Below are 16,900 nucleotides of genomic sequence, written 5' to 3'. Positions count from 1 at the left end.
GCTTTCGCCTACGTAAGTAGACGGGTGGGGATAGAAACAAAAGCTGATCGCCATCGCCAGAACGACAGTCGGGCACATTACCATTGTAGCCTTATTTTTCCGAAACGGTAAGTTCAAACACGGAGGCCACAGGTAAAAAATTATCGCAGCCGGTTCTGGGGGTACTCAAAAGAATCGGCAGACTCTCCGCTTTAAAATGGGCTTAAGACATTGATGTTCCGATCATCTCTCGCGAAGATACAGCGAGTTGAAGAGAAAATGGAATTTGTGCAATTTTTAAGCATATTTTTTAAAGGACATCAGAGACCCAAATTTTAATTGAATCGAAAAAGTCGAAGATGCATCTTAAAGAGGAAAGTCTGATCTTTCGAATGATGTTTTCAGGAATTTCCTATGATGATCTCTTCATTTTTTAGAAGCAACTAAAGTAAAAAAAACAGTTTTTGCTTCAAAGTTGAATAACTCGGTCAAAAAAAAATCGTACAAGAAATTCATTACTCGCTTTTTACACAGGAAAGTAACCACTTTCGAGTGGTGTAAGTGGAATTTGTGTAAAAAATTTCATGCACGCCGTGGAACATCGCAAAGTTGAAGAAATTTTTTTCAAACTGACCAAGTGCTCTTTATATTGCTATAACTTTGTCGAAAAGTAATGCATCTGGAATTTACAAAAAAGCTACAAGTATCGATTCCACGCTTTCCAACCATATTTTCAAAATATCAATACGACTATTTTTACCGGAGTTATGACCATGTGAACTTGCCCCTATTTTTCGGGCTCCCAGAGGTGATCCTTTAATTAATGGGAGGAGTGTATGTATAGTGTTCAAACGACGCGGCGGTTATGGTCAAGAAAAATTCTGTTTCAGAAAATTCATTTAGTTTAGCAGAATTAGTACAATACCCTCACATGATGTTTTTTTCTTTTTTTCAGGTATTAGCCACTGGAAACATATATAATGAGAAATATCTAATGAGTAACGAAGTTATGGAGAAGTCGTTATCTTCCTTAAAATTGACATACAATTCTCCATTATCGTACATTGATTGTCCGCCATCTTCAAAGCCGGCAATGGCAAATCGTCTCTTAGACTGGTTCTCTGTCGTAATGGTAGATTCAAAGCACCGCCGTCCACGCCCTAAACCGAAAGGTATGCATATGTGTATAGCATATAAGCGTTTTCAATTTTTTAGCCAATGTTCCACTGTATTTTTTAAAATTATCACCTTCAAATTTTACTCAATAATGAATAACTTACTCAATCCCTTTTCTCTCATTCTACAACATTTCATTGCGGTTAACAATACAACATACATCCGATCTGCAAATTATACATCGCTTTGGTATCATTCTCCTTCTTTCGTCAATTGATTCCATCCCACTAACCACTAAATAATCACATTCAGTAGTGACACAAGGGGGATTCTAACTCGGTTGCGCTGAGGGGGAACCGATGGCGAGGGGAATCTGGGGAGGAGGAATGACATCAAAGAGACCCGGGGTGGTGGGGGGGGGTGCAGACCTCCCCCACCGCCGTAATTTTAATTTTTCAGACTTGACCCATCGCCATAACATTAATTTTCAAAACTAACCGCAAGGGAGGGAGACTGTCGTTCAGACCTAACCCATCGCCATAATTTTCCCTCTCCCCAGCACCGATTTACTGAACCAATATGTAGCAAACCAGTACCGAACTAATGTAGCAAACCAATACCGAACCGATATACCGAATCAATGCAGCACCTATAGCGAACCGATATCGGGCCGATATCGAAGTGCGTGGAGGGGGATCCGTGAGTAAAGTGTAGCTTCTGCATGTGGCCCCGCCGGTAAGGAGAGGAGGAGGACGATGGGTAAGTAAATAGAAAAATATTTATTGTAGGTAATTTATGTAACATTTACTACGAGCATCATCTACAATATCGTTCAAGGCGCACGCTAACGCAATAGCCAACCAATCACACGTTCATACATCAGTTGAGTAGCCATTGCCGAGAAACGATAATGTAATGCCATATTTACATTTTTACAATTGCATTTATTCTAAAGCTAACAATTTGTTTAAACGCGTGATTTGTTGTATCGTCAGATTGCGTGTAATTTGAATCCTCAATGAATAAAGTCCATGCAGTTGTGCGAGATGACATTTTTAGCGGCGTGAAAACTTAGGAATGAAATATGATACTTTTGGAAAGGTGTTCCGTGAGAATCATAGAAAGAATTATGCGGTGCCGACGGAAACTATGTCGGATGCTGTCGGGAAGGATCAGAGTTTTTGCGTGCCATGTATTTCGTCGTGCACGAAAATCATAGAATGAATTATACGGTGTCAGCAGAAATTACATCGGACGATGTCTGCAAGGATAGCCGTTTTCGCATGCCATGTACTCGAGGATTGGGGGGGGGGGGGGCAGAAAAAGAGATAGACAGAGATATGAAATCGTGGTGTCAGTCATAAAAGTGTGCTCTAAACTGCAAGAAGTCTCAAATCGTTGTGGTGCGCCGAGGGAAAATACATTACAACCGTGGAAGAATTCGCGCATGTAGAACGTCAGCGGGTGAAACGGAGGCTCTGGGATGTCCTCCGGGGCAAACAAAGTGTGTCCCCGAGATTGATGGTGGATATAGATCTGCGTTCAGAAGTAGGCAAACTTGCTGTCCTCTGGGAGCCGTGGAGCTCTTTGGGAGAGTGCTAGCCGTATACTTGACGCTCGTGGTAGTCTGTGACGCTTGTGTGCTCCGCGCTCGCCTATATGTGGCACCGCGCTAAAGGTTGAGTTTCCTAGCCGCGTCCAGCGGCTGGTAGCCCTTGGCGGCGGCCAATCTCCGGCCGCGCAGCGTCCAGAGTCCCACTTTGGTTCGAGCGCACTTGAAAGGGTCTACGGCCGAGGATTTATATCTACTTCAGAAATAAAATAATTTTTTTTGCTTTGTCGTTTCGATATGGAAGTGACACCAATGGATTCCTTACGTTTTTCCGATGAAAATCATATGAAATTTCCTGTAAATCGGACTATTATTAACGAAGACAACTTGAAACGATATAAATTTATCTTTCATGGAATTTCCTTCATGTGGTCCGAATTACGTCGTTCGTGGTGTCAGTTTCATCGGCGAAACATAAGGAATCCATTGACGTCGTTTTTTGCAAAGATCTGATGGGAAATGCGGAAATCCTGGACATTTCTGACTTTTTAATGATATTCGAACCCTTTCAAGGGTCGAAACTCATAACATTCGGTGAGGCACTGCGAGGGTTTGACCTCGTCACGGGGTACCATGCGGCATCTAAAGAGATGTGTCAAAGGACAGACGCCGCTGGAGAATCGCCCTGTATGTAATAGTAGAGTAAAATACAACCTGCTATGACATCCAACTAAATAAATTCTACACCAAGAAGGCTCGAAGCTATTATAAAATCAAAACGTAATCCCACAAATTATTAAAACATTAAATATTTAGGTAGTTTATTTCTATAGATTATTGAGCCTTTTTTACTGTACGAATACTTACTGCACGTCTATTTCTGTACGTTTATCTGCTTTTATTCATTTTTTTTTAAATGTTAAGGGGAATAAAAATTTGTTTATACAAGATCTATTCTAGAAACATTTAAGAATCTTTATTAATCATCATTTTCTGTTAGAATGTAGTACGGACATGGATATACAAATTTTTACTTTAAATTGGTCGCTGTACGAATATTTTTGACACTGACTGTATATGAGTACCGAGGCCTCTAACGAGTTACGTAAACGACAAACAAGGTAGTAGTTTAGTCGAACCCTATTCCGCCGTGCTAGGGACATAAGTCAGCCTGTTCAGTTTTTATTTACCAATTAAGAAGAATTATCCACCAAGTCCACCATCAACACGCTTCGCGGAGAGATACAGGAAGAACAGGATAGTCCGCTGCCTGCGTCGTCCTCCTTTCCAATTATAGACGGATCCCTTATCTCTCGGGTATAAACACGCGTTGGAATATTAAAACAAAAGCATGCGCTGACGTATTGGTTGCGAGAGAAGGTAAGCTATAGGGAGGAGATCATATTATAACCAATCGGTACCGCATTCCATTGAAACAGCAGCTTTTCCCCTCTGTCCAGTAATATCTCCTCCCTATGGCCCACCTTCTCTCGTACCGAATACGTCAGCGCATGCTTCTGTTTTAATATTCCAACGCGTGTTTATACTCGCGAGATAAGTGCTTTCTCTCAAATTTTGTAGGGGGAACGATGCAGGCGGGAACATGCGCAGTCGACCAACTACCCCTTTTCTTCCTGTTTCTCACCGCGAAACATAGGTACTGATACTTTTTCAGAGTGATTTCGTTTCTTGCTCCATTGTCGGGCAACCATTTTTCGATCTAACATAAGAACTTCTCCTTATTTTGTTCATGGACGAAAATGCCACATCTGATTCCAAAAAGTTAATCAGGCTGATCGACCAAGCGTCCGACCAGAGTCACGGTTTATGACCATATTGTCCCACGAGACGGCGCGGCGGTTAATAGCAGTAGCTACGTTCGAGTCCGAACCCATCGTACGTACTACCCACCGACAGAGCAATATACGGATTAACTCATTGTGAGACTGAAGAATGCCTAAAATTATTAAAGCCGGCACTACCTTCTTGACTCTCCTTTAGAAATACTGGCAATCAGATGTTGTCGAAACGTTCTTGGGAAAATACGAAATTATCGTTCGAAAACAACGTATGAATTCCCGCTTTTGTCCCAACGCACAGTGGGCGTCAGTCCCAAGAATACAGAAAAAATTCAACATGCCACTTTTTCCACTCAAAATGTCGAATTTTATGAAGCTACTTTATAAAACACTAGTACTGCATGTGAAAAAATCGATAAAAAGTTTAAAACATCCTCGTTTGTATTGCAATGAGAATATTTCGAGTGTACAATATTTTCTTTACTTTTTAAAACCTTTATTTCTGCCATCCTGGGTCCCATCACCCAATTAGCCGATTGGAAAGTTGCCCAAATATTGTATAATTTGGTAGGAATGTATTAACACTTTGTGAACAGTATTTGGTATATAGGATAATATGGATACAGGTTTGCAAATATTTCTGCACTTTCCATACTATGTAGGTATATTTATCAAATTGTTCTAGTTTTGTTGAAATTATTCACATTACTTTTTTTAAATAACGTCAATCCTCCGTACGAGTTGTATATTAATACTTTTTTTATGAACTTCCTTAATTATATTCTGCAGTTTCAGTGCGAAAAATGTGATGTTGTTGAATTTTCCCCTATTTCTTGGAATTCAGCCTCGCTGTGCGACCTAGAATACAGGTAATTACTCCATTCTTGGTAAATATTGCCAAATCTTGTTTTCACAGTTGCGAACTTAAATGTATGAAATTTCCGGAGGGCAACAAAAAAGCCGATAATTGCTGATATTTCTTCAATGGGTTTCTTATGGAAAAGAACAGCCTGTAACTAATTATTTGCTATTGCTTACCAAAAACGATACTACTCATTTCGGTTCCCGAAAAATTTATATCATCAAAATGTAAAAGACTCGATTCAAAATTTTGCACAAGAAGAAACATCCAAAATTTGACACGTGTCTGTACACAAATCAGAAGTAGCCGCCACGATATTTTTCCCTTATTTAGAAACTCATATTATTAGTTTACAAGAAATATATAAAAAAACATGATCCCATAACTTTTGAATCCTGCCATGTTTCCTTATTTTTGGTGATTGTGTCCCACTGTCGCGTTGGATCGCAGCGCGGCCGCGGGTATGACTCCCTTTGGAGCAGTCAAGCGATTTGCCGCCGTGGCTAGCCGCGCGGCTAATAGATTCCGCCATCATGACGAAAAAAGACACTCATCGCATTGTGTTGCGTCTCAACTAGCCTAGGTTGCTGCTGTAGCAGACGCGCGGCCGCAGCCGCTCGAAAACGTGGCTGGGAAAACGGTTGCATGCTTCTCTATAAGAGCGGTGCTTAGGATTTGGCCGCTGGCCGTGGCTAGGGAACTCAACCTTAACTTCGCCAGCGCGAGTGGTGAGGGAAAGATCGGCGTTCCACAGATATAACTCGTTACAACTGAGGTCATGCAAACGGTTGAAACTTTTAGAAATCTCCTTCTCCACGGCTTCCAGAGAGCAGGGTGAGCCATCCTCTGGACGGAGGTAGACAATCGCCATCGATCACCTGGACTGTCTGGTCCCTGTTCCCGAGAGAGACCTCATAGCGTCCGTCTCACCCGCGGGCTCTGCCCACTGGGTGAAGAGGAACAAGGGTTATTCTCCGACCAGGGTCATTGGCAGGGTTGACCCACCAAGACACCGAAACGATTAAAACACCTCTCCCCCTCAAGTATAAGCCATCCTCCCCATGAAAAAATTAAAAAAAGTAAAAGAATTTCGCTAACAAGGAGAGTATTTTAGGTGTCCGCCTCCGATCATTTTGACTTTTGGATATGTTATAGAGTACCGAAAAATAAGAAATACGTGTTTTTTTCCCCCGTTTTCATATTTGGGGGGTGAAAACTGCGTTCAAAGTTAGGGTTGAAAAATCATTTTTGTGGAATATCTCGAGAACTATTAGAGATAGGGGAATAGTGTCAATGGACGAATTTTGTGTCTTTGAATGCGAAATATGACTGACTCACCAGATTTTCAAAAAGTCAATTTGTTTAAATAATACACAAAAAATTGTTATTTTTTGTTAATAATTCTTGTAAATCTTCATCTATTTTCATGCAAATTTATTTTCTTATACTTCACAGCCGAACCGAAAATACGGATAAATCAGAATTTGTATTTCCTACAAATTAACAAATATAATTATTATTGAAGTTTACTTATAGTAAGGTGTCCTCCTACAGGGAAATGTAGTTCTCAAGTTATCTAGAAATAAAATTCTAAACAAAACATATCTAATACGCATATAATTTCCTTTTGTATACTAGATATTACTTCTAGCGTGAACAAAATTGCCATTTCGAGTGCGAGGTGTCTGTAGCGCTACGTTCTATTGCAAGCGGCGCACTGCGCCCTTGACCTGACTGGCTATCGTAATTAGTTTGAATGTGTGCGAAGACCTTAAAATATAGTTAGAAACATTTTGGTAAAAGTAAAATAGTATGTGCAAATTCAATTCTTGTTTTTTCGTTTATAAGCATATGGTAGTTCTGAAAAGGAGTAATTTACTTATTAGATTTGTGCTTGCTATTGTTTAGCACATTATAGGATGACACATTTGAGAAAATTAATCGATTTAGATGACGTCAATTGTTAATGGATTAACAGTGGTTTTATTTCGTATGAAACATACATGTGTATGTGGCTAACTACATTCTACAAGATTTCACTTTTTCTGCTATTTTTACCACGCTGAGATATCAGTTTGTTTATACATTCTTCAGATTCGAAAATAAAAGTTAAATATATCAACTTACGTACTGCTGTTTGTTTGCGATAAGTCGGTAGATATTCTCTCGGTTTCTGGCTTCTTCTTCAGTTGTATCCGAGTGTGTGACGAATCCACAGAAGTGACTTTGTAACTACCATTTTCGTAATAGACAATGATTGTTAATCCATTGAATGTGATCAACTTGTTGTTAGTATCATTTCAAAGTATGTATTTGATGGAAACTCCAATAACGAGAGAGGAAATACGGTTAAAAGACTCGATTGAAAAGCTGTTACTCGATAGTATATTTGAATTTAATGATATCGAAATATCGGAAGTAGCTTCATTAGACTTTCTAGATCAGTTTAAAGAGTGTGAAGCGGAACCTGTGGTTGTAGATGATACAGATGAAGACTGGACTGAAGAATCATATACAGGAGTTTGTTTGCAGTGTGAAATTATATGTGTATTAGATATGTTTTGTTTAGAATTTTATTTCTAGATAACTTGAGAACTACATTTCCCTGTAGGAGGACACCTTACTATAAGTAAACTTCAATAATAATTATATTTGACAATTTGTAGGAAATACAAATTCTGATTTATCCGTATTTTCGGTTCGGCTGTGAAGTTTAAGAAAATAAATTTGCATGAAAATAGATGAAGATTTACAAGAATTATTAACAAAAAACAACAATTTTTTATTTATTATTTAAACAAATGGACTATTTGAAAATCTTGTGAGTCAGTCATATTTCGCATTCAAAGACACAAAATTCGTCCATTGACACTATTCTCCTATCTCTAATAGTTCTCGAGATATTCCACAAAAATGATTTTTCAATCCTAACTTTGATCGCAGTTTTCACCCCCCAAATATGAAAACGGGGGAAAATAAAAAAACAATAATTTCTTATTTTTCGGTCCTCTATTATATATCCAAAAATCAAAATGATCGGAGGCGGACACCTAAAATACTCTCCTTGTAAGTACATGAAATGAAATAAATACAAAATAAAAAAATAATTACAAAATAATAAAAAATGTGAAATCAAAATGAGCTGCAAGTACATAAAGGTGCTTTTCTGCATCGTGCAAAGGCGACACAGTATAACACAATAAAAGAAAAAAATGGCCGGGCCTGGAAGTCAAATATTTGGTGTGGTCAGGCAAGATTAAGGTGTCGATGAAGGTGCTTTTGTTTTGAAATTCAAGCGCGCGTTTATTCTGGTGGGCCTTGAGGAGGAGACATGGCTGAGAAGAAGGCCTCTTCAAAACAGTGGCCGTTTGGGAGAGATGCAGGGCAGATTGGTTAGGTTACGACCAATCGGAATTCATGCCCACCTTTTCTCGCACGGAATACGTCAATGCGTGCTTTTGTTTGGTAATTTTAGCACGTGCTTATACTCGAGAGATAAGGGATCGATCTTTAATTTGAAGGAAACACGAAGCAGGCGGGACTACACGCAGTAAACGAGTTACCCCCTTTCTTCCTGTATCTCTCCGCGAGGCGTATTGATGTTGGATATTACTTTTTAATTGCTAGTTCCCAAAAATTAATCAGGCTGGTCGGCCAAAGCATTTCGCCAGGGTCGCGGTTTGTGACCGTACTGTCCTGCGAGTCGGCGGTAGAGAACGATTTGTTTTGGGTAATTTATGACTTAGCTGGTTCCGCCTCGTAGCTGACGTGAACTCAGGATATCGGAAAACGGAAACAGGAATGGTATGCCTTTTCTTCTTTATAGCAACTCAAAGACTTTCTGTTTCTATTCTTTTCGGGTCCTGTCGAACCGAAACACGTGGTGTCTGCTCTCTATCTCGAAGCAACGGGTATATTGGCAGTAAAAGGACGGAGAGCGGGCTATTGTGAAAGTGTAGGATGTGTCGTTCGTTGCACTTCTGCAAAGCACGTGTATTTCGAAATTGTGCTGGCTTCTTTTTACCTAAAGCCTTTTGTCCTGGTGGGAATTAACTCATAATGGAACGAGAGAAACTACTAGGGGGCGGAGGAAGTTGCTTGGAAAAAATCTTGTCAGTCAGCTAGCAATCTCGTCCCAGAAATATTCTCCGCTCAAGAATATTACGCGATGTTCTGGGTGTACGCCCGGAACAACGGGGACGCAATTGCTACTGTGCGAGCGTTTGCACGGGAATAACCGCACATCCAAACCCCCAGCGAGGGTACGATTCGGCGTTTGGCGTCAAGATTATTCTCAACGGAGTCAATGATGCCGCAAGGCGTGCATAGACGCTGAGGGTGGTCACATCGAGCAACTGCTCAACTAACTGTAATCGGCCCCTTTCGGGGTCACCAATTTTATAACGTCGGAACAACACGTTCCATGAAAAGTAAATTAAGGGGGCCGTCTCCTTTTTGTTATGGTCCGAATCGATCGAAGCGCCCTTGTAAACAGACGGACCCTAATGAAACTACTGCGGTCGGTAAAAAGAAGTTGTACAATGGTGACATCTACCGATACTCTACGTAGACGAATTTTTGACAGCATAGTTGCCGCATGTTCTGTTGTCTCCGTCTCTGCCGCGCTGTTGCCACAGCTCCTTCTATTGAGAAGCTTGGAGGAATACGGCACGAGAGCTGCGTCTAGGCAGCGATCGCCGGGCTCCATGTACCGCTGATGGAGGGGGGAACATCGACAGGAGCGGTGGTTATGTGTGGGGAACTGCGGTGCGTCAATCACGCACACATAACCACCGCTGTAGGTGTTTCCTCGTGCATCAGCTGTAGCTGGAGCCCGCCAATTCCTGCGTCTAGCATCAGAGCCTCGCTGAACGTAAAGGAGGATAGCACTATTGAAAGATAGAGAGGTTGAGTAGTGAAGTTAGGAAACATGTCAATGAAACAATACTAATTTAGTATTTATTTATACATAGAACGATGCAATACTTTGTACAATCAATGTGCAAATTCAAAGCATACAATTTGAATAAGGTACATCACCGAAGTGTAACATGCCGATCGTAATGAAATTTATGAATGCTGTAATTCTTCTAAAAACATATGCCGCTTTTTTTTCATCTAACTATACATCAAATTATCTTTTATATCAACAAGAATTGTCTGTTTCAATAATAGTTTTGTACATGGTTCTCTTCGGAATTGTTATTCCACGGTTGTAAAAATTTATCAATATAAACCAGAGTTCAGTACTAACAATACTGATATTTGGGAATGTCCCATTAAACGATTTTATTTAGCTACGATCCTCTGTTTGTTTGTTTGTTTGATTCAAATGTGGAAACTCAATTTTAAACCACTTCCAACCATCCAATTCCCTCGAAACTTTGCAGAGGTGCGTAGTTTGGTTGACAATACAAAATTATGAAAAAACTCCGAGTGGGTGAAAAAATTACCTAGTCACCAATAAATAATAACCCATAACAATAAATCAACCATTCTTCAAGCAAACTGTTAAACTGCATACAGCAATAAGAGTAATGTAAATCCACAAACACTAAAAACTAGAAAAAGTATATTAAAAAATTTATAATAAACGATTTTATGAAAAATGCATTAAAAAGTAAAAAATAATTATTTTCTTATACTACAATTTCGATGGTGTATTTTCACATAAAATCGTGGAGCAGGATATCTCGCAACAAATTCATTTCGACACTTGAAGCTATACTAAATTGATTCATATTCTGTTATGAAATATCCTGAACCACGTTTTTATTTAAACTTGAAAAACACCATCGAAATTGTAGCACAACACTAGAAGTATTTTTTAGTTGTTAGTGCCTTTTTGACAAAATCGTTTAACAGAACATTTTTTTATATATTTTTTGTTTCTAATCAAGTTATAGTCATTACAATAAATCAATCCAACTTCATTGGAGAATTGAAATTCGACATTCAAGCTTTCGCCCCTTTGAAATGGACAGATAAAAATGGTGTATTTCCTCTTCTTCTTTGACGGTCTTCCTACAATTTTCTTAGGTCGCTCGTACCGAAAGATGACATAGGCAGTGTGGATCTGTAACACATTATGAAGTTCATTAGGAAATACTTAATTGTAGTTTTGTAAACGTACAAAATTTTACTGCAGATGTATAAGCTGTTAAACTTTACCTGAAATATGGTACTTATCATTCCATTTGTCCTGACATTACTGTCCCATAAACCATGTTTGCAGTAATTTGGTAAAGAATCCGCCTGTAACAAATGATCGCAGACATTTCTGTAAGTTTTATATAAAAGTAAAAATTTGTTTCAATAATTCGTCGAACATCATGTATACCTGCGAGGCCCGTGTGAATCAACCTGGCGCATTTGATCGAGCCCGATTCCGTCTGTCTGCTCCTGTGAACTAGAGCTGTTACTTTTTTACCCGTCGGGTACTCGGCTACCCGAAACAACTTCAAGGAATTGAATGCTTTATTGTCTATGGTATTGTTTGATATTAGGTAAAAATGATCGAAAAATACCACATTCAATGGCTTGAAGTTGTTCCGGGTAGCCGGTTACCCGACGGGTCAAAAAGTAACAGCTCCGCTGTGAACTTAGAAATGTGTCTGAAAAAATTAAAGGGTGAATTAAATTTATTATTTTCTTCTTCACTTCTTCGGGGAAGTGTCGGCGGCGTCGATCGACTCGCGTGATCATATGATCCGCGAGTAAAAGTGCCATCGCTGGCACTTGTCACCACTGACGATAGTCAGCGGTGCGACGCCGGATCGATCATATTTATTATTTTCTTCGTCACTTCTTTGGGGAAGTGACGGCGGCGTCGATCGACTCGCGTGATCATATGATTCGCGAGTAAAAGTGCCATCGCTGGCACTTGTCACCACTGACGGGGTCAGTGGTACCGCGCTTTACAACGCGGTGCGACGCCGGGCCGTTATAATAGTTTCATTATTTCTGGAGGGAGACCTTTTTCGCTTTTTCAAGCTTTTCGGTTTTTCTTTCGCTCTCTCTGCTAGAATAAATTGTGGCTCCCGAATAGTCATGCACCTATTGTGCCGACTATCTATTAATTCGGGTAGCATGCATTCTAAATAAAATTGAACAAGTTTTGGCTCCATTTCTCTTTTCCAAAACGCATCATCTCTCTCTACTTTTATAGATTTCAACCCTTTCGGGGTCCAAAGGCAAAATATACAGTACTTTCTGTCAGTAATGTGTAACTGGCCTTGTATTTGATAAAAATAGTGATGCGTTTTACTTATTGAAATACCTGCGTTACGCGTGAACATGCGCCGGACAGCGGGAACTTGTTCAATAGCTTCTTCAGGCGTAAAGTTCTCCGCTGATTTGGGGCATTTGATTTCCAAAATACCCTCTTGACCGATGATTCCATCCGGTGAAGCTCCTAAGAAGGTGATGCAGCTGTCGATGAAAAATCCACATTCCGCAATATCTGTATATTGCTTCTTCAATTCTTCGCGAGCAATATTCTCGCATTCTTTCCCGTATTCCACCGCGGGTGCACTAATTATCTTCGGATAAAGAATTGATTTTACTGTATTTGCGCAAAGCGTGTCAGGTCGGCGACGGCACACTTGTCCAAAATTGGATGCTGTCAACAATTTGGACCTGTACTGCAACCATTTGCGGTTCTTTGCTTGTCCGATTGTTTCATCTTCAATGGCATGTCTTTTCTCTTGCCAGTTACTGAGCATTTGCATATGCTTTTCCCGCTCCCGTTCATACATTTCTGATGGCATGTCTGGCTTCTGTGCATTTTGTCCATAATCAGAATCTTTCTGCGAGGGTAATTGCTTGCGTACATATCGCGCGGCCTTCGTTTCCTTCTGTTTTGCAGCTCTCTTTTCCTTTTCTTTCTTCTTCTTTTCTTCGATTTGGCGAACAACTTCGGGTGTTTTCTTCCTCATTGCCGCATTCAATCGCGAGTGCACTTGGTTACTGTTGTACTCCACGACAGCAGCAGCACATCTCCCTGTATAAGATCCTCTTTCGGCGAAATTTAATCTTTTTCCGCCAGTGTACTTGGCAATTAGTCCGTTCAAACTTTCCACAGCGTTATTAGTAGTATTATAGAGTAAGCTCTCCGCATGAGCTAATAGTGGACGAAGTATTTCTTTCACGTCCTGGTACACTCCAATTTTCATCAAGTCTGGAACACGATGTTTTTCTCATTCTCTTTATTCTTTCCATCGCAGAAATATTCTAGTCTTGCACACTCTGCGTGTTCACCAAACACGTGGCTTGGAACATTCTGTATGTCGCCATACAAATTCTTCGTTCTCTCGTCGATTGATACATTCTGATTGTATCTAAACTTTGCGGCTTTCACGATGTCCGTGCGCATCCGGCGAATGCTACTTTCCACAGTTTGTCTCAATGGTCCAGATGTGGTCTTTTTTACAATCGCTTTCATTTTTGTGCAAAAGTTTCGCAACAAATGATTCGTGCATTCAATCTTTTTTACACGAATCTGTCTCTTATATGGGTCCGCATCAATAATCTTCTTATACACGCTACTGTCCCCATCAGCAATCAGTGTAGAATAAACGAGCCCACGTTTTTCTACGCTAGTGTTGAATCCTTCTACTATAGCATCGCTTTCCATAGCAGTCGATGCTCGAAATGTTTTCCAGTTTTTGAAACATGTGTGCTTTCGGGGTTCTTTCTCGTTTTTCGCAGCAATCCGACAAATTCTGCAAACTTTGTTCCGAACGCCGTAAAATAATACTTTTTTCGTGTGATAGCCAACTATCACGCCGACTCCAGACGCAGAATCGTAACATCCACTGCGGTAGGATCTCTTCATCCAGCTTCCGTCGGCCACAACGGGGATGTGAGGGGTCCCTGACCCGGGAAGAACGTCGCCTCTCTCAATCGCCAAACGTTTTTCTTCTTCAGCCGCTGCTAACATCTCTTCTTCTGCAGCGGCAATTGCGGACTTGACGAATTCATCTTGATTCTTCACGAATTCTTTCTTCGACATGCAACGTATGTTCACTCCTGCAAAAGTGTGTTCCAACTGAGCATAACTGCCTCCACATAAGATTGTTGCATTAACGGCGCCCTGATTGCTATCCACTTCTTCGGCTTCGTTCGATTGATTGTGGATTTCAGCTTTGTAATGGCATGAAGTGCACATTACGCTGAAGATGCTCTTGAAGCCACACCGTTTCACACCAGTTATTCGTAGGTGTTCAATGCCGCAGTCTTCTCTATGTTTTGCATGTTTACCTATTTTCTGCAATTGAGCAAGCACATTTTGAAAATTCATGACATCGTTGCTATTTAGGAGACGCGATTGCTCTTGCGACTCGTTCTTCGCAACTTTTTCTATAACGAAGTTTTCTTCTTCGTTACTTTCAACATCAAATTCTTGAAGCGCCTCTTCAGTTTCTCCCAAACTGGCCGTATCAGTGTCTTCATCGGATGGCGAGTGCATTATCTCTTGGTACGTATGATTTTGTCCATCGGATGTTGATGGTTCCTCTACCATAAGTTCCTCGGCCACTTCTTCTGAATGTCCTACGGCAGTGTCGTCTGCCGTTTTTTCGTTTTCTTGTTTCTTCTGAAGGGCTGAAGATCTTCTCTTTTGGCGATGTACTTTCCGTTTCGAAAATCTCCTTGCGGACGGACGTAATTTTCGTGGACGAAACGGAGAATTATTGTCCATATCTTCTTCCACATCCTGCATATTCGCATTTAGAGTGTCACTCATTCCACACTAAACCAACAAACACAACACAAACACAAACACAACGCAACACAACTCAAAATCCTACTGCCCGTTACAAAAAACGTAAACGCGAACCGTGAACGTGAAACGTGAATCCGAAGGAGTTGGTTACGTGCGCGTGACTGATGCATGCGCAGTTTACGCAACACAACCACCGTTCCTGTAGATGTTCCCCTCCATCAGTGGTACCTCGAGCCCCGCCGATCCCTGGTTATTGAGAAGCCCGGCGACTATCTCCACAATTTCTTAGAATTCTTTGTTCGAAAGTGAGAGATAAAACTTTCGAATAAAAAAAAAGGTAATTATGCAGAACTGGTGTTTCCTCATCGATTTCAATTATTTTTGGATATGTTGCCGGGGACATGATTCTGAACAACTTTTTCCTATACATTTTACCACGGCTCGACCTTCGTTGCCGAGATATTTGCCAGAAACTATCGGTATTATTATTATATTATTTTATTATCCGGGACAGAAAATCCCATAGTTACAGAAGAACTATATGAACAAAGGGCTTACAGTTACTAGCGCTTACTAAATTAAGTTAACACTAAGGTTTTCAACAGACTATATAACAATGGTCGGATTATACCGATAGTTTCTGGCAAATATCTCGGCAACGAAGGTCGAGCGGCGGTAACATGTATAGGAAAAAGTTGTTCAGAATCATATCCCCGGCAACATATCCAAAAATAATTGAAATCGATGAGGAAACACCAGTTCTGCATAATTACCTTTTTTTTTAATTCGAAAGTTTTATTCGAATAAATGCAACGAATAAAGGATATACTTCCGAATGGCACCAGTGGCCGATCGAGATGAGGTTTGGGTGTGGGGTGGGGTGGGGAGGGGGTGTGAACCCTAAATCTAAAATTGTAGCTTCGGGTATTCTTTAATATTTCGTTTCCGAAATATTAAAAAAAAAATTGTTAATTTATTTTGGAAATTTATTTACGTTGGTGGAGGCCTCCCTACCCGTGAGCCCTTCTGCCCCTCCCCCGCCATTTTCCACTTTTGAAATTTTGTAATACCCCTCGTAATACTCGGCAAGTTTCGTCTCGATCGGCCACCGGTTGGAGCTAGACCAGTGCGTGGGGCGCGGAAAGCACGAGAGCGAACCGATGTGACTTTGGAAATACTCTAGTATTACTGTACTGTATTGGGAATAAAAACTGATGCAGTTACAAGCATCGCGCGATGAGGTCAATATCGTACATTGTATCGTCGACTGTGAAACGAAGAAGATGGTTGTGTTAGTAACGTCTGTGTACATAGGTAGATTTCAATGTATTATGCCGAAATTTTTTTATTAATATCTCAGAAACTAAGAAATATCCGCAGCTGAAATTTTATATTAGAGGGTCTCTCCACCTCCCGCCCAACCCCTCAAAATTTCAGTTCATTCCGTTGGTTGGGTCATACCGTAGTATATCCGCGGATTCTCTCACTCTGGAATAAAGAATTCTAAGAAATTGTGAAGATAGTCGCCGGGCTGCTAAATAACCAGGGATCGGGTGGTCGAGGTGCCACTGATGGAGGGGAACACCTACAGGAGCGGTGGTTGTGTTGCGTAAACTGCGCACGCATCAGTCACGCACACGTAACCAAGGCTCCTGTAGGTGTTTCCCCCTCCACAAATAAGTCTGCCCAAGGACTTGTTGCGTGGCAAGCAACAGTTGGCTCACGAACTCTAGAGCGATAGAGGCAATGGAGAATTCACAAAATGTAAGTATTATATTGTATACTATTATACAGAGTGACTCTCTGGCTAGAGTATTCAAACGCGATGCCGCCAATAAGCCGCGCCCCGCTGAGTTTCGTGGACGTCG

General features: G+C 40.7%; 1 protein-coding gene and 2 long non-coding RNA genes across 3 annotated transcripts in view; 1 reads left to right on the top strand and 2 right to left on the bottom strand.

Moving 5' to 3' along the window:
• The window catches only part of LOC143371253 (uncharacterized), a 137,986-nt gene extending 126,170 nt beyond the window's left edge, over nt 1-11,816 (bottom strand). Inside the window, exons 1-2 of the long non-coding RNA XR_013085989.1 lie at nt 11,480-11,816; nt 10,520-11,384 (exon numbers count right to left, since the gene is read on the bottom strand). This is a non-coding gene — a long non-coding RNA (uncharacterized LOC143371253). The remainder of the gene's footprint in view (nt 1-10,519; nt 11,385-11,479) is intronic.
• Nucleotides 1-16,900, top strand: part of Cow (Proteoglycan Cow) — a 1,009,917-nt gene that overhangs the window by 603,589 nt on the left and 389,428 nt on the right. The window contains exon 6 of the mRNA XM_076816204.1: nt 935-1,151. Within this exon, the coding sequence (XP_076672319.1) occupies nt 935-1,151 (217 nt within the window). The remainder of the gene's footprint in view (nt 1-934; nt 1,152-16,900) is intronic.
• LOC143371251 (uncharacterized) overlaps nt 1-16,900 on the bottom strand; it is a 333,517-nt gene that overhangs the window by 276,998 nt on the left and 39,619 nt on the right. The gene's annotated exons all lie outside the window — the stretch shown is intronic.

Source organism: Andrena cerasifolii, chromosome 7 (genome assembly GCF_050908995.1).
Source record: "Andrena cerasifolii isolate SP2316 chromosome 7, iyAndCera1_principal, whole genome shotgun sequence".
NCBI lineage: Eukaryota > Metazoa > Arthropoda > Insecta > Hymenoptera > Andrenidae > Andrena > Andrena cerasifolii.
This window is presented reverse-complemented; position numbering and strand designations above follow the sequence as displayed.